The sequence below is a fragment of the Eulemur rufifrons genome, chromosome 7, assembly GCF_041146395.1.
Source record: "Eulemur rufifrons isolate Redbay chromosome 7, OSU_ERuf_1, whole genome shotgun sequence".
NCBI classification, from domain to species: Eukaryota; Metazoa; Chordata; class Mammalia; order Primates; family Lemuridae; genus Eulemur; species Eulemur rufifrons.
In genome coordinates this window covers 254,317,657-254,342,585 of record NC_090989.1, presented here as the reverse complement: position 1 = coordinate 254,342,585, position 24,929 = coordinate 254,317,657, and the positions used below count along the sequence as shown (strand labels likewise).

Below are 24,929 nucleotides of genomic sequence, written 5' to 3'. Positions count from 1 at the left end.
CAAGTCTTGTTAACGCACAGGATGGTGGCGTCCTGATTCCTCCGCTAAGCCAGGCGTTCTCTGAGTGGGAGAAGCCTTGTCTAAGGCCATGTAAGTGCTCAGCACCTGGCCTAGGGTGAGGCGTGGCACGTGGCAGGCATTTGGTGGGTGTTTGGAGAAGAAAAGCAGGCAGCCTGCCCCTTGCCTGTGAACGACATGGCATCAAAAACTGTCTCCTAAGAAAGTGACTCTTTTAGCGGGAGGCCCGTTCACTCCCTGCCGTGGGCCCTCGGAGCAGCGAGCTCGTCTCAGTGAGTCTCCACGGGGGATGGCGCCAGAACTCGGGCCTGCAGCGGCTCAGAGGCCTCCGCACGCAAAGGCAGTCACCGGAAGATGCAGAGTGACGGGCAGGGCTAAAGGACTCCGTGGTAATTGCAGAGAGTACCCACAAGCTCTGTGGCGAGACCCGTGTGGCCTTTTAAATCGTGATGAAATGAAAGCACATTTGTTGTCACCAGGTGTACGGGCCGTCTCCCTACTGGTACTTCAGACCAGAGGGGGTCCCAAGGAGACCCTGTCACTGCACAGATGACCAACGAAGGGAGCGAGCCCAGGCTTCCTGACTCCAGAGCTGGGCCTTCACCTCGCCCTTGGGCTGAGCATAAAAGATCGAGCAGCAAGGTTCCGGGCGGCGACAGGCTCTGCTCTGCTTCCGACATGAGCATTGTTCTTGTCCCACAGCTCTGCTTCCACAGAGCTCAGCCCCTGTTGCTTGGGTGTTTCTGTGCACTCCTGGAAAAGAGATGGCAAAAGAACTCCAATTAGTCAGTCTACTGACTCCTAGACAGCTCTGGAAACTAGACCAGATAGAGGAGGAGGAGGTGAGGCCTCCTGCTCGTGTGAGGGTTGAGATGTCTCCAGGCTCTGTCCCTGCCTTGCTCTGCCCTTGCAGGCCTGAGCATCCACCGCAAAGGACTCCTGCTGTCCCAAGCCACCCACCCTTAGCCTCCGTGGAACCTCTGAATGCAGACGCCCTTGAAGCACCCTGGTTAGGAGGAGGATCTCTCTCCAGCAGATGTTTGAACAGTTCAGATGGGGAGAAACTCCTGTCTCCCCTTTGATGTGGTACCCTTGAACTTGGCTGGGTTTTCACTGCATGTCTAATTAGGAACAGCCGCCTGCCACTCCTGTGGAGCTCATCGCTCGGTCTGTGGTGCCAGGTGTGCTTTTAATACCTCAGAGACCTGACTGAAATTGGTGCCCTGCCTCTAGAAGATTAAAAACAAGACAGACTGATAAGAGATGTCAGAAAACTTCTGGGTAAGGTAGGAAGAGCCCTGGTCCAAGATTAGGGGTCCTGGGGTCTAGTCCCTGTTACTCTCTTCTCTTCTCCAGCCCTCAGTTTCCCCATCTGTAAAACGGTGGGAATAGACATACCCAAGACCTCCCCTGTATGTTTCATCTTATGTACAAGAGCTGACCCGGAGCCTGGCTCCCGCGTGGGGTGGGGGGGGGGGTCACGTTGCCAAAGTAGCAGTGACATGGGAAGTTGTGGACCCAGAAAGGGAAGCAGGCTGGTGTTGAAACCCCTCCGTTTCCAACACTGGATTGCCTGTAAAGTTTCAGTAACCAGCCTTCTGTGGCTCGGGGGGCAAAGAGCATCTCAGAGGAAGATGAGTCTTGGATAGGGCCCTAAGGAAGCCCCCAGTAGTGGTAATTGAAATAACATTCATAGAACACTTTCTGTGTACACTTGACATATGTGGATTCATTGAATCCCTATGATCTCCCTCCAAGGTGGGTACTGTCGTTCCCCTTCTAGAGATGAGGACACTGAGGTAACTTGCCCCAGGTCACCTGCTGGAGTCGGGATTCAGGCCAAGCAGTCTGGTGAGATCAGTGTTTCTACCCACGACACAGTGCTGTTGTGCCTGTTGGTTCACCTGGACCCAGGGCTCTGCCTCCCTCCAGGAGGTTGGCGTGGGGCAGCCCCAGTCAGTGGCAGGTGCATGGTTCCGGTAACGCAGCCCTTCCTGACACCGCAGGCGCTCTGAGTCTAACCTCCCCACGACCCTGGCATCTCAGGCATGGATCCCCAGTGGCTGCAAAGCCATGTGAGAGATAGCTAGGGGATGCTGGTGGCAGGGCCTGGGAGTAGAGGGCCACAGGTCCCTACTGAGTTCTGCCACCCTATGATTTGGGAGTGGTGTGAATTCCAGACAAGCCCAGCTGAGAAAATTAGAGGTGAGGGGCCTGCAGGCTGGCGTCTGTCATTTCCAGTGCCGCTCCTGCACACCTGTGCCAGCCCCGCCCCGCCCAGCTCCACCCCACCCACAGGTCCCAGGGCACCTCTCCTTAAACACTCTTGGGGGTACTGTCCTGTGGCATTTAAGGCCATCCAGAAGCCCACTTCCACCTCCATGCAGCTTTTTCTCCCACTGGGCACCTGTAAGCCCACCAGCCCCCTGAGCAACCCCATGTACACCTTAGACTTTTGATCCCCTGGGCCTCTGCCTCAGTTCTTCCCCTTCCAATGCCCATTTTCTCTGCTACGCCACTGTGCCATGACCTTGTATCTAGATTCTTTAAGGCCCTCCCAGGTTCCCACAAAGGAAAGCCATGTCTTAGTTCACGGGTTGTAGTATCAGGTGTGCTCCCATTAAGGAGCCTGAGCTGTGTCTGTCCATGTCTTGCCGAGGGCTCCCTGGAGGCCAGGACTGCGTCTCATTCCTCTCCGTCTCCTCTCACTCTGGACATTTGGTAGACGCTTGGTTGGGTGCGAGGACAGAGGGATGCTGTTGCTGCTGGAGAAGACAGGGTTGGGGGCAGAGATGTGTGTTGATGTCCTTGGCCTCAGTTTCCCAGAGAGTGAAGCCACGCCCTCTTTTTCTATTCTCAAAGGGGAGGTCAGGAGGTAAAGAAGAGATTTCTTTTCTTCTAGTCTTCTGGCTGATAATAGATATTTACCATAAAGTGTGTTATATATTATTTCATTAGATGTGTCCATCTGCTTTCAAAATATGGATTTGAGGCTTTCCACAATAAGAAATTTACAGGCATGCCTCATTTTATTACGCTTTGCAGATGTTGCATTTTTTACAAATTGAAGTTTTACGGCAACCTGAGATGAGCAAGTCTATCCAAGGGCCATTTTTCCAATAGCATGTGTTCACTTTGTGTCACATTTTGGTAATTTGCCCAATATTTCAAACTTTTTCATTATTATTTGTTGTGCTAATGTGTCATCAGTGATCTTGGATATTACTATTGAAATTGCTTTGGGTCACTATAAACTGTACCCGTTTAAGACAGAGAACTTAATTCACAAATGTGCTATGTGTTCTGACTGCTCTACTAACTGGCCATTCCCTGGTCTCTGTCCCCCTCCTCCTCCTCCTCCTCTCTTCTCCCTAGTCTCTGAGACTCAACAATATTGAAATTAGGCAATTAACCCTACGGTGGCCTCTAAGCGTTAAAGTGAAAGGAAGAATCACAAATCTCTCACTTTAAATTATTTAAATTAAAAGCTAGAAATGATCAAGCTTAGGGAGGAAGGCATGTTGAAAGCTGAGATAGGCCAAAAGTTAGGCCTCTTGCACCAAACAATCAGCCAAGTTGTGAATGCAAAGGAAAAATTCTTGAAGGAAATTAAAAGCGCTACTCCAGTGAACACACCATTGACGAGAAAGTGAAACAGCCTTATTGCTGATATGGAGACAGTTTGAGTTGTCTGGATAGAAGATCAAACCAGCCGCAGCATTCCCTTGAGCCAAACCTAATCCAAAGCAAGGCCCTAACTCTCTTCAATTCTGTGAAGGCAGAGAGAGGCGAGGAAGCTGCAGAAGAAAAGTTGGAAGCCTGCAGAGATTGGTTCACAAGGTTTAAGGAAAGAAGCTGTCTCTATAACAGAAAAGTGCAAGGTGAAGCAGCAGGTTATCCTGAAGATCTAGCTAAGAGCATTGATGAAAGTGGCTACACTAAAAAACAGATTTTCAATGTAGACAAAACAACTTTCTGTTTTGGAGAAGATGCCATCTAGGCCTTTCATAGCTAGAGAGAAGAAGTCACTGTCTGGCTTCAAAGGTTTGAATGACAGGCAGACTCTCTCGTTAGGGGCTAATGCAGCTGGTGACTTTAAGTTGAAGCCAAAGCTCATTGACCATCTTGAAATCCTAGGGCCCTTAAGAATTGTGCTAAATCTGCTCTGCCTTTGCTCTATCAACGGAACAACAAAGCCTGGATGACAGCATATCTGCTTACAGTGTGATTTACTGAATATTTTAAGCCCACTGTTGAGACTTACTGCTCAAAAAAAAAAAAAAAAAGATTCCCTTCAAAAATATCACTGCTCATTGACAATGCACCTGGTCACCCAAGAACTCCGATAGAAGTGTACAAGGAGACTGATGTTGTTTTCATGCCTGCTAACACAAGATCCATTCTGCAGCCCATAGATCAAGAAGTCGTTTCAACTTCTAAGTCTTGTTATTTATGAAATACATCTTGTAAGCTGGAGCTGTCATTGACAGTGATTCCTTTGATGGATCTGGGAAAAGTTAATTGAAAACCTCTTGGAGAGGACTCACCATTCTAAATACATTAAGAACATTGCTGATTCATGAAAGGAGGCCAAAATATCAACATTAACAGGAGTTTGGAAGACTTTGAGGATCCCTCATAGATAACTTTGAGGAATTGAAGACTTCAGTGGAGGAAGGAACTGCAGATGTGGCGGAAGCTGCAAGAGAACTTCTAGAATTAGAAGTGGAGCTTGAAGCTGTGACTGAATTGCTGCGATCTCATGATCAAAAACGAATGAGGAGTTGCTTCTCATGGGCAAGCAAAGAGAGTGGTTACTTGAGATCGAATCTATTCCTGGTGAAGATGCTGTCAACATTGAAATGACAACAAAGGATTTAGAATAGTATATAAAATCAGTTGATAAAGCAGCAGAAGAGTTTGAGAGGATTGACTCCAATTTCGAAAGTAGTTCTACTGTGGGCAAAATGCTATCAAATAGCATCTCATGCTACAGAGAAATCTTTCATGAAAGGAAGAGTCAATTGATGCACAGACTTCATTGTTGTCTTATTTTAAGAAATTGCCACAGCTATCCCAACCTGCAACAGCCACCACCCTGAGCAGTCAGCAGCCATCAACATCTTGCAAGACCCTCCACCAGCCAAAAGATGTTCATTAGCATTTTTTAGCAATGAAGTATTTTTAATTAAGGCATGTACATTGTTTTTTAAGACAGTGCTTTTTCTCATTTAATATATTACAGTATAGTATAAACATAACTTTTATATGCACAGGGAAACCAAAAAATTTGTGTGACTCTATTGTGATATTCACTTTATTATAGTGATCTGGAACTGAACTCTCAATATCACCATGGAATGGCTGTATATAACAAGGCTGTTATAATGGAAGTCAAAATGTATGTATAAGAAAGAGCGAGTGAATCTACCTATTATGTAAGCTAAGATAGATCCTGAGGTTAAGGATCAAAATTAACACTGAGCTCCCTGGCAGCCAAAGTGAAAAAAGGGGGTCACACAACAGGAACTCTCATTCATTGTTGGTGGGAATGCAAAATGGTACAGTCACTTTGGAATACAGTTTGGAAGTTTCTTAAAAAAACTAAACATACTCTTATCATATGATCCAGCAGTCATATGGCCTGATATTTACTGAAAGGAGTTGACAACTTATGTTCACACAACATTCTACACACAGTTATCTATAGCAGCTTTATTCACAATTTCTCATACTTGGAAACAACCAAGAGGTCCTTTAGTAGGTGAATGAATAAACTGTGGTGCATCCAGACAATGGAATATTACTGAGCACTAAATAGAAACGAGCTGTCAAGCCATGAAAAGATATGGAGGAAACTGAAATGCATATTACTTAGAGAAAGAAGCCAGTCTGAAAAGGTAACATACTATGTGATTCCAACTATATGACATTCTGGAGAAGCCAAAACTATGGAGACAGTGAAAAGATCGATTGTTGCTAGGGAGTGGAGGGAAGGAGCGATAAGTAGGCACATTGGTCCAAACCTGTAGAACGAACAACACCAAGAGTGAGCACCAATGTAAACTGTGGACTTTGGGTGGTGACGTGTCATGTATGTTCATCAACTGTAACAAATATGTCACTCTAACAGGGGATGTGGATAATGGGGAAGGCTACGCGGGGAGTATATGGGTTATCTTTGTACTTTCCACTCAATTTTGCTGTGAGTCCAAAATTGTACTAAAATACAAAGTCTATTTTTTTAAGGGGGGACACAGAGTGGCGAAGACTAGAGCAAAGTGTAGCTTGTTGCTGGTGGACTGGGGACCTCTAACCCCCCATCAGATCCACTCAGGGTTGTCGCCTGCTGTCTTCCCCGGCCCTTGCCTTCTCCGCGTTCCTGTGGGCAGCACGTCTGCCCAGCCTCCCGGGGAATGTGCCCAGACTGACCCTGAAGATCCCTTCCAGTTCCAACATTCTCTGATTCTAAAGGAGGTGCTTTATTTTTCTGTTCTGTCTCCATATGTAGTCCTACTTGCAAACCTTTCTACTCCACAGGTCAGCAGAAATCCCCACCCTGTTAATGTAATGTTTCTGCTCTCTGCCTAAGAGGCATGAAATTACAGCCTGCCACCTAATAGTAAAGGTCATTTTCCATAAATGTGTAGATGGTGATATCTGGATAATTTGTGACTTAAAACATATGGTCCCTAGCTCTCCTGTTAGATCAGTCTCTGGGCCGTCACGGATTGCCCTGGCTACTAAGTAGGACAGGCCTAGTCTCTAGGCAAGAGACAGCAGCGTCTGGCAAACTGGCCAGCACAATGGTCCTCAGCTTTGTGGGCTCTGGGTGAACTTCTCCTGGGGAGGAGATGTGCCTAAATGGGCATTTTCTCAGGGAAAGGCAGCTGCTTCCTACACACACACACAGCTCCTGGCAGCACAACCTGCTTAAAATCTTATTTACTTTCATGTGTTCCTCGTCTTAATTACATTTTTTCTTTACCAGTGTCTTTATTCATTATTTAAAGCAACTTTCAAAAATAATTATGCAATAATCTTTCCCCCTCTATACGGTAGCTATTTCCCTTCCTGTACTGGGTTTCCAGCTCTTTGTGTGTGTCTGTACTTACAACATTGCTGTCATCAGACTGTAGATATCTGGCAAAATGTGCGATGTCGGTATTTAGCAATCCCCAAGCAAGGAGCAGAATTCCCTTTGGGGCCTTGTTCACATTGCCCAGGACTTGTTTAGAGAACTGGCGTTATACGCTTTGCCCTCAACGAATAAACAATCTGGTGTTTTACTTTTTAATTTAGCATAATTTCATGCACGCTTTTCCATGTAGCTACATAATCTTCAGATTTATCATTTTAATGGCTGCTTAATATTCCATCCAGTTAACATGCCATAATTTACTTAACTGCTCCCTATTGTTGGGGCCTTAATGAAAATTTGAGTTCACCGTGTAATACAGGAGGCTTCTTTTCATGGTTACCATTATAACTTCCCCTGCCCTAACTGCAAGCCATTACTAACCCAGCCTTGGTAAGGTGCAGATGCTTTCGGAACAATAAATCCTGTATGAGAGGTATACGCGCAAGTCCCTCTGATTTAATAGCTGATCTGTTCACTGCACATGTTTTCCTTTTAGGCTGGTATTTATGTAGAATATGTGCCTCTTCTGAATATCGTGTAATATTAAACTGTATGCATTTGGCATATTGTTCCAGATACTTTATCACTGCTGTCGGGGACTTTCATAAATTAACTGGAATTGGGGGTAAATAGTGGTTCCTGGCTGTCAGTTCTCATTCATTTATCCCGCCCACATTCACTGAGTATCTATTCGGAGCTGGGGTCTGTGAGAGCGGGAGTGAGCAAAGACATTCTGATTATTGGGGACTGATGGGCAGGGCATCTGTGGGTTGCTTTGTGGTATCTTTAGACTCAGTAGCAAATCTCATGAAAAGTGCTTTGTAAACTGTAGTGTACACGGTAATGGTTGCTGGTCCTGCTTTTGGGAAGGAGCATGAAGAGAAGGGTGGTTTCCCCTGGTCAGTGGGGCAATGTCCTCAGCCCTGAGAATTCCCCAGACAGGAGGCTAGACTTGACTCCTCACAACCCCTGGGGAAGAGCTGGGCACGGTGGCTCATGCCTGTAATTCCAGCTACTTGGATTACTTGAGCTCAGGAGTTTGAGACCAGCCTGGACAGCATAGCAAGACCCCATATTAATAAAAATTTAAAAAATAATAATAAAAGAACCAGGGGGAAAGTTATGCAAATGACGAAGACCCTGCAAAGCGGTATGTAGCAGATCAAATAGTTCAGTAGATTTAGTAATTTGCAAAGTCGTCTACAGTACTTTACAGTTGGTCTTCACCTTGAAGTGACCAAGTCCTATCGTTCTGTAGCTCTTCCCTTCTCTTTGACCCTCTCTCCTTCTGTAAAAAGGGAAACATCATCCTCAAGCACAGTAAATGATTCCAGTTTACTCATGGGACCCAACAAAAACCATGTTTTGCCAAAATATGGGACACGGTCTCATAAGAGATGTGATTTTAGATGTCCCGAGTAGGATGTAGTGAGAAGGTTTTTATTCTCTCCTTTTCTAGAGAGAGAAATTTATTGTCATTTGCCATGGAAGTGTCTGTTTGCTGCTTGCTTCCCCATGTGCTCTCCTACACTTGCGGATCTGCCTTTTAGGCAGAGAGAAAGCAAGTCCCGGCTCGGCCTCCCAGCAGGCAGGAGGACCTACCTAGCTGGGTTGGTTCTCGTGCATTCTGTGTTCAGCATCTGTTTTTGGCAAAGGATAATGGCTTATGGGATGGAGATGCAAAGTTCCCTTTTTAAGTGAATTTATTTAATCTAAAAGTGAGGCAACATAAATAAAACTGGTAAATTGTTAACAACCCAGGTGTTAGGTGGAAACAGCCAAAGTCATGAAGTAAGTCTGTGACTAAATGAAGTTTGGGAAGTCCTAGCATAAAGTTAATGTAACATGAAAGATCACCAGTGCGATGTCCTTGGCTTCTGTTTTATCAGGGTGTGTGTGCGGATTAGGATTTTTGTCACCTCATAGCTGGATCATAAAGCCCAGCCTGACAGCATTGCTCTAGCTTGGGAGGGCTGGTGTCATCGTGCTTCATCAGTTACTCTGCGAGCCACACAACTTCCGTGGGCTTCTGCCCTTTCTTTGTGGCATCAGAACTCTTCCCTGGGGGAAGCCTCAAGGGTACATTCAAACAGCTCCTTGTCACGGCCCTCCTGTCGTGCATCAAGTCTCACTTCCACGGACCAACCTAGTGCTCCAGCCAGCATGGACAGTGAAAATATACACAGTGAATAAAAACCACACAACTTGTTGAACATTCCCTGCCCAGTGTACACACTAAAATGGAATATTACTCAACCTTTCAAGCAAATGAAATTCTGATACAGGCCACACTGTGGAAGAAACTTGAAAACGTTATGCTAAGTGAGATCAGCCAGTCACAGAAGGACAGACACCAGATGATTCCACCTGCAGAATGTGCCTAGAGCAGCCAGAGTCATAGTGACATCACGGAGAATGGTGGCCGTGCGGGCTGGGGGAGAGGAATGGGGCATTAGTTTTTCAGGGGAACAAAGCTGCAGTTTGGGAAGATGAAAATATTCTAGAGATGGATGGTGGCAGTGTGGAAGTGTGTAATGCCACTGAATTGTACACTCAGCAGTGGCTAAAATGGTGAATGTTATTACATGTGTTTTATCACAGTAAAAATATAAAGTAGGTACCTAGCACATTCTTTGTAGCCACGTTGCCTTGACTTGCCCTGGTCCTACCACAGGGAGTACTGGCCCTCTCCTGTCTCCACTTGTCACAGCTGTCAGTTCACATGCCATCTCTCTTCTCCCCCTCCCAGGCCCTGCACGGAGCCCCCTTTGCCCTAAGCGTTACGGTGATTTAGGCACCTGTCGTGTCCCCTGGGAACAGCAGGTGTCCCGACAGCAGCCCCCCCAGCCAGCCTGGCTCAGGCCTTGCACACAAGGCTCCGTGATCGAACAGCACGTCAGGTTTCGCTGTTTGACCAGGGAGCACCTGGCTTTAGCACCCTAGCATCCCTCTTTCCGGCCACCACTGGCCTCCCTGGAATGAGCAGCAGCTGAAATGAACATCTCCTGTCTGGGTCCTCATCTGGACAGGCGGCCACTCCTTGGCCCACACCAGAGCCAGGCCTTGGCGTTCTCCTCGGAAGATTTAGGGCTTTCCTTCGTTACTCAGAAGTGAAAATCCCAAATCCCTAGGTGTTCAGCCTGGTAAAGACAGGCAGGCTCTGGGGGCTGCAGACATGGCAGGAGGGGATCACCCTGGCTTCGTAGGGGAGAAAATGGTGGCCTCAGGGCCACCAGGGGAGGCTCTTTCTTTGTTGGTTCTTTTAAATGCATATGTGAGCTGGTTGGGAGCTTGGAGAAGGGCTCAATCTCCTCCTTGCACAGATGGGGACTGAAAGTTCAGAGAAGATGGAGAACTTCCCTACTGGGGAAGACCCCCCACTCTTCTGTCGGGTGAGGGGGCAAGAGCTCTGCATTTTCTGGGCGGGTGTCAGGACACACCTGGAACATCGTGTTCATGTCTGGGCCCTGCTCTGCTCTTTAAGACTGAGATTCACAAGTGGATGGGGTTGGGAACCTTCTGGCACTGGTGTTAGGTGCAGGAGCCTGTGATCTTTGAGAGATTGCCTTGCCCAGTGGGAGCAGGGACGCTGCCTTCGGGGGAAGTAGGCGGTAAAACGCAGAACGGGGCCTGTCTCTGTGTCATCCTCACCTCCAGCCTGGCAGCTCTGAGTTCAAGGGTGTTCCCTGGCGGGGAGCCAGGTGAGGAAGCACAGGCCGCGCATCCATTACATCTTTGCTTCCTTCCTTTTTGTCTGCAGAATTTCAAAGGCAGGAAAGCGTCCGGTCCCAGCATAAAGGCATCCAGTTATACGACACCCCTTACGAACCCGAAGGCCAGAGTGTCGACTCGGACTCGGAGGCCACGGTCAGCCCCCGACTGCGGGAGAGCAAGCTGCCCCAGGACGACGACAGGCCCGCTGATGAGTACGACCAGCCGTGGGAGTGGAACCGGGTCACCATCCCAGCCCTGGCAGGTAAGGAGCCCACGGCCCTGCGCTCCCTTTGGATGAAGGGAGTATGTACAGTGGTCCCAGCCCGCGTTCAGCACAAACTCCGCGGCTTTGGGAGACGTGAGGGGAAGGAGGCCGAGCCAAGGGGAACCCTGGGTGTGGCTTCCAGTCTCCCCAGTCGTCAGCGACAGCAAGATGTGCTTGCTGTCTGCTGTCTTGGTCCTGCTGATAATGCCCCAGCCCACTGAAGCCAAGATTCCAGGCTTCAGAAGGAACTTTCTTAGAGACTAAGAGAAAACCAATCCGCAGGCCAGCTCCTGTTGGACCTGGTGGCGCCCGGCCATCCCGCCAGGCCTGTGGGCTGAGCAAGACCTGCATGGCTTTCAGGGCATAGGCAAGGGGCACAGCCTGACCGCTCAGCCCCTCCCACCCCCCAGGCCAGGAGCTCTTGAGTGACCCAGGCGCCCCCCTCTTCTCCACCCCAAGACTGTTCTTCTAGAATCTGGGTGTTCATCGCTGAACCAAAACTCCTCCCCCATGGCCCGATTGAAAGCAGTCTGGCCACGTGTCACAAGTCATAAACATGTGCTCACACCCTGTGATTCTGATCCCACTCCAGAGAATCTGTGCCAAAGCTATGATCAGAAATTCAGCAAAGGCATTGTTTATAATCAGGAAGAATTGCGAACAGCTTGAATGTCCAGCAGTAGGGATCGGTGAAGTGGGCTCCTGTGTGTCCGTGTGGGGGAATATTGTGCAGCCACTAAAAAGGAAGGTTTCGAGTTTATAACGATACAGGGAAATCCTTCTGTTTAATGTTAAGAGGTAAAAAGCCAGATGCCAAAAAATGTGTATGCATCTGAGAGTTGAGGCATGTACAAAGAGACATCAAGTGACTGATTTCTTACCGCAGTGAAGGTCGTAAAGGAAGAGTGTTTATTTTTAATTTGTTTAAAATTCACTTTGCCTTAAATCTCCTCTTTTTCACACTCAACTACACCCTTCCCCCCTTTCTAGCCCCCAACAGGGAGGCCCCTGCCCTACCCCTTCCTGGGCCCCTCAACTGCCGTCCTGGCTATTCCAGCACATACTTCTCACATTCCCTGGACGTAGCGTGCCTTGTGAAAAATCCCATTTTTCTACCTAAAATGCTCTTCCCTGCCTTATCTTGCCTGGAAAAATCTGTGCCACCCTTGAGGCCCGGCTCGGTCGTTGCCGTCTCTGCAAGCCCTCCCCGGTACATGGCCATGCGTCCCCCGGTCTTCCTTGCCACCCTCTGGGCCTGTTGAGTTTCCTGTCACTGGCGGAACATTTCTCACAGCACCTCAGAGTGAGTTCTGGAGGTACTGGTCTCGCTTGCCAGGCTGTGAGCTCCTCAAGGACAGCCTGTCTCATCACCTTTCTGTATCCCTGGCACCTGGTGGCCGAGGGCCACACGCAGGAGTAGTCCTCCAAAGACAGGAGTAGTCCTGTGGCTGGAGGCCCTGGGTAACCCCGGGTCTCCCCTGTGTGTTTCACCCAAGGAAATCCAAGAACTGTCCCCTGGGCATTCCGATCAGGTGTGGGAGGAGCTAGTGCCATCCAAGATCTTGTTCTTTGCAAACACCAGTTTGATTAAAGGGCTGAAGGGACTCACCTGGCAACTTTCCCAGACAGCAGGACCGTGGCCTAACATAGCACCCCAGGCAGCTGTGGGGCCTCGCCCTTCCCTGGTCTGACCACCTGCAGGTCCCTCAAGGGCAGATGTCACCTTCCATGCTCTAGTCTAGTCTGGCGTCTTGCTGATCAAAGTGTGGTCCCTGGACCAGCAGCATGGCTTCACCTGGGAGCTGCGTAGACATGCAGGGTCTCAGGTCCCACCCCAGACCTGCAGAGTCAGAATCTATTTTAACAACATGCCAGGTGATTTGTGTCTGTATGAAGGTGAGAAGCACTTACCCTACAGGATGTCATCTTTTCAGAGGACTCTCGGGCCAGAACTTGCCCACTTCTGCCCAAAGGTGGTTTTAGTATTTCTGTAAGTGTAGTTGCTCACAAAGGATCCTAATGTCTCACACAGAACTATCTCTGAATAAGTATCTGAGCCCACAAGTATCCATTTGGCCTTGGTTTTGTGTCACTCAGTTGCCGTCACGGGTGTCATTATCTGTCTGACTGAGGCTGTTGATAGGAGACAGATGCAAAATCATGTCCATGTCTGTGTCTCCTCCAGTCACAGTTACCTTTGTGTGTCTTGCTCCAGAGCAGATGCTGGTTGTGCTTTTCCCAAGCAGTTCTTGGCTCGGTTCTGGTTCCTGGGGCACAGGAGGAGGAGGCTGTGTCACTTAGGGGCTGGAGGGGTGTGGGCACCAGCCTTCGCTCCCGTGTCTGTGGACAGAGCCTCACGGGTGCAGTGTTGGCAGACAGCACCCTTGCTGTTTCCTGCCCTTGAATGAAAGTGGAGTGAGAACAGTTGCAAAGATGTGGAAACAACCCAAGTGCCCACCGATACATGAGTGGATTAATAAAATGTGGTGTATGTATACCATGGAGTTCTGCTCAGCCACAAAAACAATGGTGAAGTAACTAACACCTCTTGTATTATCCTGGATAGAGCTGGAGCCCGCTGTATTAAGTGAAGTATCCCAAGAATGGAAAAGTAAGCACCACATGTACTCACCAGCAAATTGGTGTGAACTGATCAACACTTAAGTGCACATATAGTAGTAACAATCATCGGGTGTCGAGCGAGGCGGGGATGGGTGCAGTGTGCACCGTCTGGGGAATGGACACGCTTGAAGCTCTGACTCGGGTGGGGCAAAGCCAATATATGTAACCTAAACATTTGTACCCCCATAATATGCTGAAATAAAAAAGAATAAAAAGGAAAAAAAAAGAAAATGGAATGAGGGGTGGGTGGGCCACATTTCAGATATTGAGGATGGGTGGAAGCGGCTCGAATGGATTGCTCAAGTGGCGTCATGGCCCCATTTGTAAACCTGGAAGTGTGGCTACTCAGGCCTGACGGGAGGATTGCTACCTGAGTCTGTGTTGTGTGCGTGCGTGTGGGTGAGTGTGCAAGTGTATGCACTCAGGCTTGAGCAAGTCATTGGTCAGAGAGTAGGGCAGTGCTTGGCTGGGCCTCATGCTTGTCGCAATACCTGTTGAAAATGCCCCATGCAGTTTATCTCAGTTCTTGGGAGCTCTGTGGGGGTCCCGGGAGCCTGGGGTGCAGGATCCATCCCTCCATCTGTGTGGGATGAAGTTGGCTGGGCAAAACCATTTCCCTCTTTTTTCACCTCTTGTATTCGCTGCTTCTGCAGGTTTAGCCTGGATGAAGCGACCTGGGCTAGGAATCGGGTCAGCACTTTCCAATTTCCTAAGGGTGTAGAGTAGGGGGGACCCCCCAAGGGCAGAGCTGGGCTTACCAACAAGGGGAGTTCAAGGGTGGAGGGCCCAGGTGAGTGGTAAGAATCTCAGTTAGACCTGAGTGTGTGTAATGAGCTTCCCAGCATGGGGGGTATGCAAGCAAAAGCGTCAGCAAGGCAGGACTGATGACAGAGGGTGTGTCCTGGGTTGTTGGTCTGTGGTCAGCTCCAGGGCTGTGTCTGTGCTTCAAACGCCCAGCGTGCTGGTCAGAGATGGGGAGAGGGAGACCACTGGATTAGCTCGCTCCGGCCATGAAGCAGAGCACTGCCCTGCGTTGCGCTCGTGGAAAGAGGCACTTCTTAGGCACCTTCTACAGGAGTCGCCCTTCTCTGCCAGCCTTGTGGAAGTCAGTCCCTTCCCATTGGGGCCTGCAGGCTGCAGCCGCAGGAAGGCTTGCTTATCACTTCCCAGTTGCCGTGAAAGCAGCTATGGCAGGGCATGAGGTGGTCCCAGCTTCTTGGGAATGAAAAGTCATCTTTTCTCTTAGAATTCTGTGGCCAGCATTTAATCCAGGATTCGGGGAGTTGGTGGTGAGAAATGCCCGAAGCTGCTCAGAGAGCCCGGGATATCTACTGCCTGCTCTCCCTCCAGGAAGCCGATTGCGGGCTCAGCCAGACCCCCACCCACTGGTCGGACCCCAGCCCCCAGGACTGGTGCACGGTCAGGTTTCACCACTGGCTGCATGAAGCAGGCTGCAGCCCCTCTGTCCACAGAGAGGTGGGGTGGCTGCCACCAAGCTGTCTGCCCCGTTCCCACCTGGCAGAGCCACCTGCCTTCCAGACCTGGCTGGACTCTGCATCCAGCCTGCTTTGAATCACCCCCAGGGGTCTTCACTGCAACAAATTTTGAGGCCAGCAGGTGGGTCTAGAAATGGCCTTTCTGCCGTGTCCCCTCCCCACCCGCCAGATGCAGCTCTGGGCCCAGGTGAGGCCTGTGTGGCACTCCCTGCCTCGTGTGGGGAAGGGGACGAGGAGCCTCAGATGATGTCACACTGTCTGGGGGGGGCGGTGCAGGTTGGTGTGGCAAGTCCGACTAGCGCCTGGGCTTTGTGGCACAGATTCTGACTTGGACAGATGGAGCTTGCGCGGAAAGTGGCCGGGTAGGGAGGGCCCAGGCGCTAGGGTGTGGACAGCCAGTAGGAACAGACCTGGGTGGGGTGGCACAGATTTGGTATCTTCACATCCCCGAAGGGCCAGTGCAAGGACTGGAATTCAACTTTCCTGCAAGCCTCAGTTTCCTCACCTGGGAAGTGAGACCAGTAGTCCCTACTGCAGAGGGTGAGGCTTATTGAATATCACTTCAGGAAAGTGCTGGCATCGCTGTTAGCATTTGCTGAGCACTTTTGGAGGGGATTGTCTCTAACCCTCCCCGCCACCCTCTGGGAGGTAGTTTCCTCCTTTCACAGATAAGGAAACTGAGGTGCAAAGAGAAGGAGGGCCGGGGGCCCACTGCTGGTCAGCAGCAGAGCCGGCTGCAAACCTGCCAGGTCCGACTCCAGAGCCCCTGCCCTGACCCAGCTGGTGTCTGGCCGCCGTGACTCTAGCCAAGATGCTGCAGGAAGTGTGGTTGGAGCTCTCACCGTTCCACATCCCCAGGCAGGGCGCCTCTCACCTCCCTTGCACCAAATTCTCCCACATCTGCTGCTGTACGGTGCGGTACTCGGCTGTGGGTTCCCACTTGGAGTGGTTCCAGCCGGGGGTTCTGTATGAGACCAGGTTCTGGCGGTTCCTCCTAGATGACGGGCCAGCACCTTCCCGCGGGTCGGTCATGCTCTGCCGCCGCTCAGCACAGCGGGGAGGGCACATGCCGTAGAGTCCGCTCCCCCTTGTCCTTCTGGGGAAACTGAGGCCCAGAGAGCGGAAGGAAACTGCTGGAGAACCTCATGGCAGAGCCAGTCAGGCCCACGTGGAGGATGCATCAGCGTTTCCTTTTAATCCAGTGTCTGGAGTAACAGTCGTGTCTAATAATTTGCAACTGTGGCTGAGAAGAAAGTAATCTGCGTGCTCATTTGAGGAACCGGACAGCTGGGGAGGATGTGAAAAAGGCACCCCCCAGACCTCGAGAAACAAAGTCATTTCGTTTCTGACTCGCTGTCTGAAGAGTGAAGTTACTTTTCAGGCAGTGCCCTGGGCTCAGCCAGCGACAGGTCTGCCTCCTGGCAAAGACGGCAGACAGACGTGTGACTCAAACAGCATAGTTGCTGTCTTCCCCACTAGCTCCTTGGTGGGTTTCTCAGCCCTTGAAAATTTAGGAAATTTCTTACATGGCAGGACCAATGGGGCAGTAGGAGTCAGACAATCCCAAGTTTACACACACTGTCCACCATTCACCAGCTTTGGGACCTCGGGCAGGCTATTCAGTCTCCCTGAGCCTTAGTTTACCCATCTGTAAAATGGGATTGTCACAGCTCTTATCACAGTGGATCTCTGTGATGACTAATTAAAGGCAAAGATCTGGATAAAAAGACCTTATAAGCCCTAAAGGGCCATGCATGTAAGAATTGTTATTGTGTTCGAGGAGGGCTTGCTATATTAAATGAAACTTAATTTCATATAAAATCAGTACTACATAAAAAGGTACTTAGTGGCCCCAGAGGACCCCTTTACAAAGCTCATTCCCAGCTATGCCTGGCATTGAGAAGCAGGGCTGGTGTAGGAGGCCCTAAACCCCCATTCCAGCAGCAGCTCTAACCACGAGTCACCCACTTTTTCTATGCTTTATTCAGTCCTTGTTGAGGATTGAGCCACGGGTCCCCTGCGTGTGAGAGGGTCCCCGCTGCCTCTCTCCCCTCTGCCCCCTCCCTGTTCTGGGTCTGACAGGCTTGTGGATGGATCGGTGTGCCTAGAGCAGTCTCAAACTTGAGCACGCGGAGGAATCACCTGGGGGAAGTGTTAAACAGATTGCTGGGCCCCACCCCGGAGTGCCTGGTGCAGTAGGTCCAGGCGTCAGGCATGAAAATGTGCGTTTCTAATGAGTTCCCAGCTGATGCTGCCAGTCTGGGGACCTCACTTTGAGAACCTAGAGCTTACTGGGTATGTGCTATGTGTTAGTTGTTGGGTGAGGGTGGAGATGTCACCTCCTCCAGGAAGCCTTCCTTGATACTACCAGTCTCTTCCCTACTCTCATCCCAGGTTGGGTTAGGACCCCTCCTCTGTGTTCCTGCTGCACCCTGTACATTGGTTTATTCTAGACCAACCAGATACCTACTGTCACTATCAACTTGTGGGGTGCTAATGCTATGGTGTTCACCCGTTAGCCAGCCTCCCTCTTGAGTTTTGACACCTTCACAGCCTCATCGAGTGAGGCTGAAGGGCAGAGAAAGGGAAAGGTCCCAGGTATGTCTGTTTCCTAAACAACTGTGAATCAAGTCTGAGCTAGCTCCATTGGCTAATTTAAGATAATCCTATGGGGGACAGAGGTAGGACAGGAAATTAACATTTATTGAGCAATAATTATGAACCTGGCTTGGGTTAACCCCCTGGAGCCCTGCAAGGTGAGGGTTGCTTCCTTGTCATCACACAGATGACAATTCTGAGACTCAGAGAGGGTGAGCAGCTTGCACGCAGTCACACAGCAGTGAACTCAGGTCAGTCTGTCTGCAAAGCCCTTTTCACTACTGCATGGATATCTTGAGTATGGACAGGGTCAGTTTGAACGTTCCCTTCCCCTTGTACACTGGTGGCAGATGCACCTGCTCCATGTTGCCCTCATAATTTGTCGCTGTCCCAGTGAAACACAGGTGCTCCGAAGCTGGTAAGGCCAGCACTATGTGCGTCCTCCACACTCACGATTCCTGCTGAGCCGTGACTCGTCGTCGTCCTCGTTGGCTTAGAATAAACAGGCCCGGCCTCTGCAGAGGTTCCTCAGAGAATCTTAGACCTGGCCGCCATCTGTCTGACCCAGCCGATTGCCACCTCCTCACAACTGGCACCCTGGGGCTCCCATGATGCTTCCTGTCCCCTGCATAGCTTCCCAGAATGCCTTGGGCCTGCGAGGAAATTAACAATCGTGTTTGTACCAAAAGCTTTTTGCTATGTAATGAGTAACAGTTGTAATTAATGTTTAACACGTGTGAACAGCAGGTCTGCCCAGAAAGGGGGGGTTTCGATGAGAGAACTGGGATCACTTGCTTCCTTTGGCTAATATGTTACTGAGGGACAGGTTTTTCCAGTTGGTTTTTCTATTTGACATATGAATGAATTCATTTAGTAACCTCAAAAAAAAAAAGAAAAAAGAAAAACATCCGTGTCTAATAGCTTTGGTTCATGTGCTAATTATATCGATAGACATGTTCCTTTGAGTGCCTTTGTCTCCTGCGTGAAAAAAACCCAAAGAGTTGGTAGAATATCTTTGCCCCTCTCTCTGGCAGGTCAGAGATCTTCATGTGGATGGAGAGTTTTAAGCTCCATGAAGTCAGAGACCCTGCCTGTCTTGTTCCCACCTGGGTCCCTGCTCGATCTGTGCCTGGCACATCATGAGCTCTCAGATAGCTGCGAAATTATTGAGTAAATCGGGTCTCAGGAAAACCAACCGCAAGTTCTCTTAGAGGCACTAGAAGACACAGATAATCGTGTGGCCTGCTTGCATGGAGATGGTTTGTTTTCATGTCCCTCTTGTGTGCTGCCCACCTGTCTCCTCTTCACACGAGGCTGAGGAGACCTCCGGGGAGGGCATTTCTGAGCGGCTCTTGACTGCTGTGGCTGCCCCCTCTGGTTTGCACTCCCACTGGGAAGCGGAAAGTGTGTCCCTGCCTGTCTGAAGGTTGGCCGTGAGTCCAGATGCCATGTTGGGGCGGGAGGACGGGTGTGCCAGTGTGCGGCAGGAGCACCATGTGAGCTGTGTTTGTGGCCAGCACCTGGCTTGTCCCCTCCTGTCTCCTTACCTCCCCGCTGCCATCTGCAGTGGGCTGTAGCGGAAACATACACAGCTGGGCTGGGGCTTTGGGTCCCATGGACGAGGAGGCTGGTTTCCGCAGATGCCCAGCCTGCTCCACACAGGCCCTCGGGATGGGGGAGAAGTCGCTTTCCCAGGCCTTAGGATGCTAACTAAGTCCTGCAGGTAAAAGTGTCAGAGACACACTGCAGTAGACGTGAATAGGTCCCAGGTATGTCTGACTTAGAACGCAGGTGCTGGGGCCGGGGGAGTCTGGATTTAAAGCCCTGGGCTGCCACTTGTTAGCGGGGTGATCCGGGCCATTGTCTGTTTCCTGTTTGCAAGGCGGGGTGGTGCTAGGCCCTGGGAGTCGGGGCACGGTGAGTGCTCAGTAGGTGCATCACTGTTGTTGCTTGTTGTTTGTGAGACTGCATCACACGGTGGGCAGGATTTATGCTGAACTTGTTAGGGGCCTCCAGGATTCAAGTCCAAGTTCAAGTCTAGCTGTTGACTTTGGGTGAGTCAGTCCCTTTTGCAGCTCTCCATTCCTTGCCTATGAAGTGAGTTATGGCGGTAAAGATGGCTTGCTTTGGCAGTTGTGGAGGCCCGTGTTTGGGTTATTTCATCGTTTCAGTCAGGCTTTATCCTTAGATTTCCCATAGCCAAGCAGCAGCCCTTGGGGTGGGGTCTTTACACCTAGGAGTTGTGTCCGTGTTTCCTCTGGGGAGTCATAAACTGGAGGACCAAGGCGCACCCGCTTCTGCCAGGCCTGCCTTCCCCGCCCATCCTGGGCTTGGACGTGCTGCACAGTATTCCTGGAACCCAGGCAGCATCCCAGCACCTGCCTCGCAGCCTTCCCGACGGCCTGTTTTGCGGGAATCGCTAGCTACCTCCCTTCACAATGAGGACTCTGTTCCCGGGCACCTCCCACGCTGAGTGTCAGCACGGTGCCCTGAGGCCTGCATGTGTCTGCGAGGCGAACACAGAGGCCTCTTGTTGGCGTTCCTGGAAACCCAGACCAAACATTTGCTGAGCCACCGTTGTCTTACAGCTTCCCTGGAGGGAGAGCCAACACTCACCAGGCAGGCGGGGTGGCGGGTGAGTGAGGCCTGCTCTTGAACCGCAGGGAAGAAGGGGCCTCACCTTCTCCATCTGTAAAATGGGAATTCTAATAACTGGTCTCTCTGTGTGTTGATGGGGGTCAGGTGAGATGACGTAGTACTTTGTTGTCATGGGAACAGAATTTCAGTCATCTATAGGTGTTTGTGCATTGCTGCAAAAGTTTATGGTGTTTTCATAGTGGGTCATGTAGTCCACCCCACCTCCCAAACCAAGGCACAGTCTGCCCTCCTTGCCCCCTCCCGGGGGCTCCCAGCTGCCCGGGCAGCAGCCCCTCTGTGCCCTCCGCCCCCACCCTCGCCCACCTTTCCCCACACAGACACCCCCAGCACCCAGCCTGGCACTTGGCAATACGCAGGAATCCTGCCCAGGACCGAGTGGAAGGCCTTGGGTGCCTCGACTCTGCCTGTGCACCCTTGCTTTCTCAGGGTAATAGGACATCCGTGAGCAAACACCAGGCCCAGAACAGTCTCCAGGCCCCTCCCGTCAGCCCCCTGTGGTTTATAAACACGGCTCATGTTCATTTCCGGCTCATCCACTGAGAGGCTCAAGAAGCCTCTGGCAGCCGAGAGCTCCTTGAAGTCAGTCTGTGCACAGCGTCCTGTTATATTGTTCTAAGCCTCGCTGCCTCTGCTTAAAGGAGACCCCATCCTGTACTGACTGGACAACTGGGAGGGTCGTAGACTTCAGGCCAGCAACAAGCAGCCCAGCAGTCTGAACTTGGAGAACAGTGCAGGTCTTACCTGGGGCCCAAGGCCTCACTCGGGGCCACCGCCCACACTCAGCTCAGTGGGGAGGACAAGAGGGGGTCTGGCGGACTGTTGGCTCCTCTCTCCCTGCGCCTCCCCAAGGAAAGGCACACCCAGGGCTGGAATCCCAAAGCTGAAGGCTGAGGGCTGCGGCTGCCATCAGTTCTGAGAAGATACCTACCTGCACACCTCACTGTTACAGAAGCCAGTGCCGGGGCAGTGATGGACACAAGGGACTGGAGCTCGGAGGGGAGAAGGGCATTCCACCTAGGGGGTCTAGGGCAAAACTTACCCCAGGAGGTAGCTTTGGAGCTGAGCTTTGAAGAATAGCTGGGATTTTTGCAGACGGAAATAGTGAAGAAAGGAATTCTAGAGGGTAGGTGTGGCCACAGTAAAGGCAGAAAGGTGGACGATGGATTTGGGGACCGCCCATCCTTTGTGACTAGACCCTAAGGGTGGGTGTGGAACCCCGAGGGGTCCTGTAGGGGAAGATGCATCTGACAGGTCGCGTTGGAGCCACTGAGGCCTTGAACATCAGAGTGAGTTTGCCTTTTGTCGTGGGGCACTGAGGAGCCAGCAAGGGTTTGAGAGCCCAGGAGCGCTGTGCTTTAGAAAGTCTGTTGGCGTTTTGGAGGTTGCTCTCTGAACAGTGGGCAGGAAGGAGGTGGGCCCTGAAGGAACACAGTTCCTTCGTGTAAGCAAACATTTTCAAGCACCTTCTCCGTGCACGGTGTTGCAGTGAGTTTAAGGGCAGATAGCAGACTGGAGAAGACAAAGAGAAGTAAATCCTGAGGGCTGTGAGCCGCCAGGAAGGAGAAGTTAGTTCTCTACAGGTAGGATTGGAGGAAGCTTTGTGGAGGGGATGGCATTTGTGCCACATCTTGGAGGCTTCTAGTCGTCATCCAGATGGAGCAGGAGGGCGGTCATTCAGGCCCAGAGGTGGAAAGTGCGCCGCAGGGAGGGGAGGGGAGTGAGGCACAGCTGCTGCCAGCCCAGCCCTCGGTGTTCTGGCGGGGAAGGAAGCCCTGCGGACCCACGGTCCTGGGCTCGAGTCTCGCCCTGCTCCTTGGCTTCGAGACCCTGGAGGAGTTCTTCCTCACCCTTCCTCTGGACTCCGTTCCCTGCCCACTGGCCACATGGCAGGGTTATTAGGACTAGCGCTAACATGGGTGCCTTGGATGCCACTGTCTGTCATTGGCGGTGACCACAGGACTGATTGGTATAAACTGTGTCTTAAAGCAGAGAGGGGACCATGAGCTGCGGAGGCCAATCCAGATGGGAGGACCAGGACGGCTTCCCTGAAGATGGGGGCGCTTGAGCTGGGTCTTAAAGGATGAGTCCTGTCACTGGACCAGAATTTTGGGGAAGATATTGGGGTGATGTAGAGGGTGGCTGGCTCAGCCTTGGAGGACATTAACCAGGCCACCTCTCCCAGCACCACCGGGACTCTGAAAAGCGTCATGAGAACCAGTCAGAAGGGCTCCCAGGACCTCATCCCGCCCGGCTCTGAGTCTCTCTCCCTCCTGCAGGACTCTCGCGCCCACTTCTAATTGCCTATAGGTGGAATTAATTAGTTCTGTCATTCTAATGACTCACAGGGGTAGCATATTTTTTTCTCTAAATGCAGATATTCTTTTGAGGGATTGTGTCTTTATCTTTTGCAGAAAAATCACTAAATTAAAAGAATTGCCATGTTAAATTGTAGATTAAAGAGAAAGAAGATTAATCTAGATTAATTAGAAGGAATGAAAGCAGTTGTGTTTAGAGCTTTTTGTTCTTAAAATTTTTTCTTTTGCTGCCGAAGCACAGCACTCGGAGTTCGTATATTTGTATTTTAGGTGCAATGATTTGCCTAATTAAGCTTGTCATTCATCACCACCTGTTCTCTCTAAAATATGTGGCTATATTATTAAGCTTGCCAGCAAATGTATAAATTAATTCATCGGGGAATTACAGTGTTGACTAGGACGTTATTAAGTTTTATCCAATTTATCTGGTATGAAAACCGATATTTTTCCCAGTAAAGCAAAACAGCAGCTCATTAAGTTTCTTTATTTAATCACTCACTGAGCACCTGTTGCGTTGCAGGTACTGCACTAGGCATGAGGGGTGGGGCAGGCACGGCGCAGCCCCTGCCCTCGGGGCTCCCAGGGAGCCAGACGAGGACACTGGCGATGCGGGTGCCGTGGGAGGCTTCCTGGAAGGGTAACCCTGGAGAGTAAGTAGAGTCGCTCAGGTGCAGAGGGTGGTGAGACCCGAGGCTGGACAGGCAGCCAGGTCTGGGAGAGCCTCCTAGGTTGTGTTGGGTTCCTTCCCTGATCTGTGTTCTGTGGTCCATGCCACTCTTTTTTTAGCGTCCGGGTATCGCTGTGTTGCCCAGGCTGGAGTGCTGTGGCTAGTCACAGGGGTGATCACGGCACACTGCAGCCGGGAACTCCTCAAGCAGTCCCCCTGCCCCAGCCTCCTGAGTAGCCGGGACTGCAGGTGCGGCGGCCCACAGTGGGCCATGCCTCTCTGCTAATCTTCTGTGTGGCAGGGGGTCTATTATGGGATTTTTATCTTGGCAGAGATCCCCAAATCCTGATTTTAGCCAGTGGAGCCCCAGGATATCAGGTTAAAAGTGACTTAACAATTCATCTGGTCCCTCCCTCTCCTGAGCCTGTGGCAGAACTAAGCCTGGCACCTCTCCAGCCTGGCCCCCTTCCCACACCAGGCCGCTCCACTGCCCCTCAGTGCACCGTTAACTTCCTGGGCCAGAACAGCTGCTGCTGGCTCCTCCCTGTTTCTGACAACCTGGAAATTCGCAGCGGGGAGGCATGCAAGAAGTGCACATGGGTCCCACGCTCCCTGACCCCGTCTCCTCTGAGTCCGTTTCAACGGGGGCTTCACCTTCCCCCAGGCCAGGAGTCTGGGCATCACACAGTCTTCCCCGACTCACCCCGACAAGTAGTCAAGTGCTGTCGGACTCATCCACATCCCTTCATCACCTTCTCCTGACTAGTGTCCCCGCCTCCGGGGTTTTCCCCAAACCCACCCTCCATCAGGAGTCAGAGAGGTCTCTGATCCTCCCCATCCGTAGGATCAAGTCGAAACTCTTTAGAAAGGGGCTCCATGACCTGGTCCTCACCTGTCCCCCAGCCCCAGGGCTCACCCCTGCCCAGGTCACCCACTGAGGGCTGTGCGAGGTAGGCGCTCAGGTCAGCACCTGCTTCACCTCTTTCTCTCCTTCCCCAAGCCCTGCCCAAGAACAGGCACCCCGTGGCTGACTGCCATGAGGACGGCCATCTTTCCTGGGGAGGTCCAGGCTGCTGGGAGGCCAGGGAGGGGCGGGTGCTGGTGGTGACGTGTGTGGCAGGGCCCCAGCTCTAGGCTTTACCTGCCCCACTGCCGTGAAAGCCCCCATTCCCCCGTCAGCCAAGGGAAAGGGCTTTCTCTCACTCCAACCCAGGGCCTGTCGCCTGGGAGGGCCTTGAGGTCATTGCTGTGTGTGCGGTTGGACCCAGGACAGAGCTGTGGCCAGAGAGGAGGGCCGGAGCCCTCAGCACGTCTGTCCCCTCCATGCAGCCAGCATGGCCTAGGTGGGGGTTTGGCCTCCGTCCTGCCTCTCACAAAGCTTAACTGGAGTCTTTGGTGAGTCTTCCTGTTCTGCAAATGCCAGCCCCATCCTTCC

At 51.2% G+C, this 24,929-nt stretch overlaps 1 protein-coding gene across 1 annotated transcript in view; it reads left to right on the top strand.

Moving 5' to 3' along the window:
• SHB (SH2 domain containing adaptor protein B) overlaps positions 1–24,929 on the top strand; it is a 131,792-nt gene that overhangs the window by 75,067 nt on the left and 31,796 nt on the right. The window contains exon 3 of the mRNA XM_069476605.1: positions 10,920–11,135. Within this exon, the coding sequence (XP_069332706.1) occupies positions 10,920–11,135 (216 nt within the window). The remainder of the gene's footprint in view (positions 1–10,919; positions 11,136–24,929) is intronic.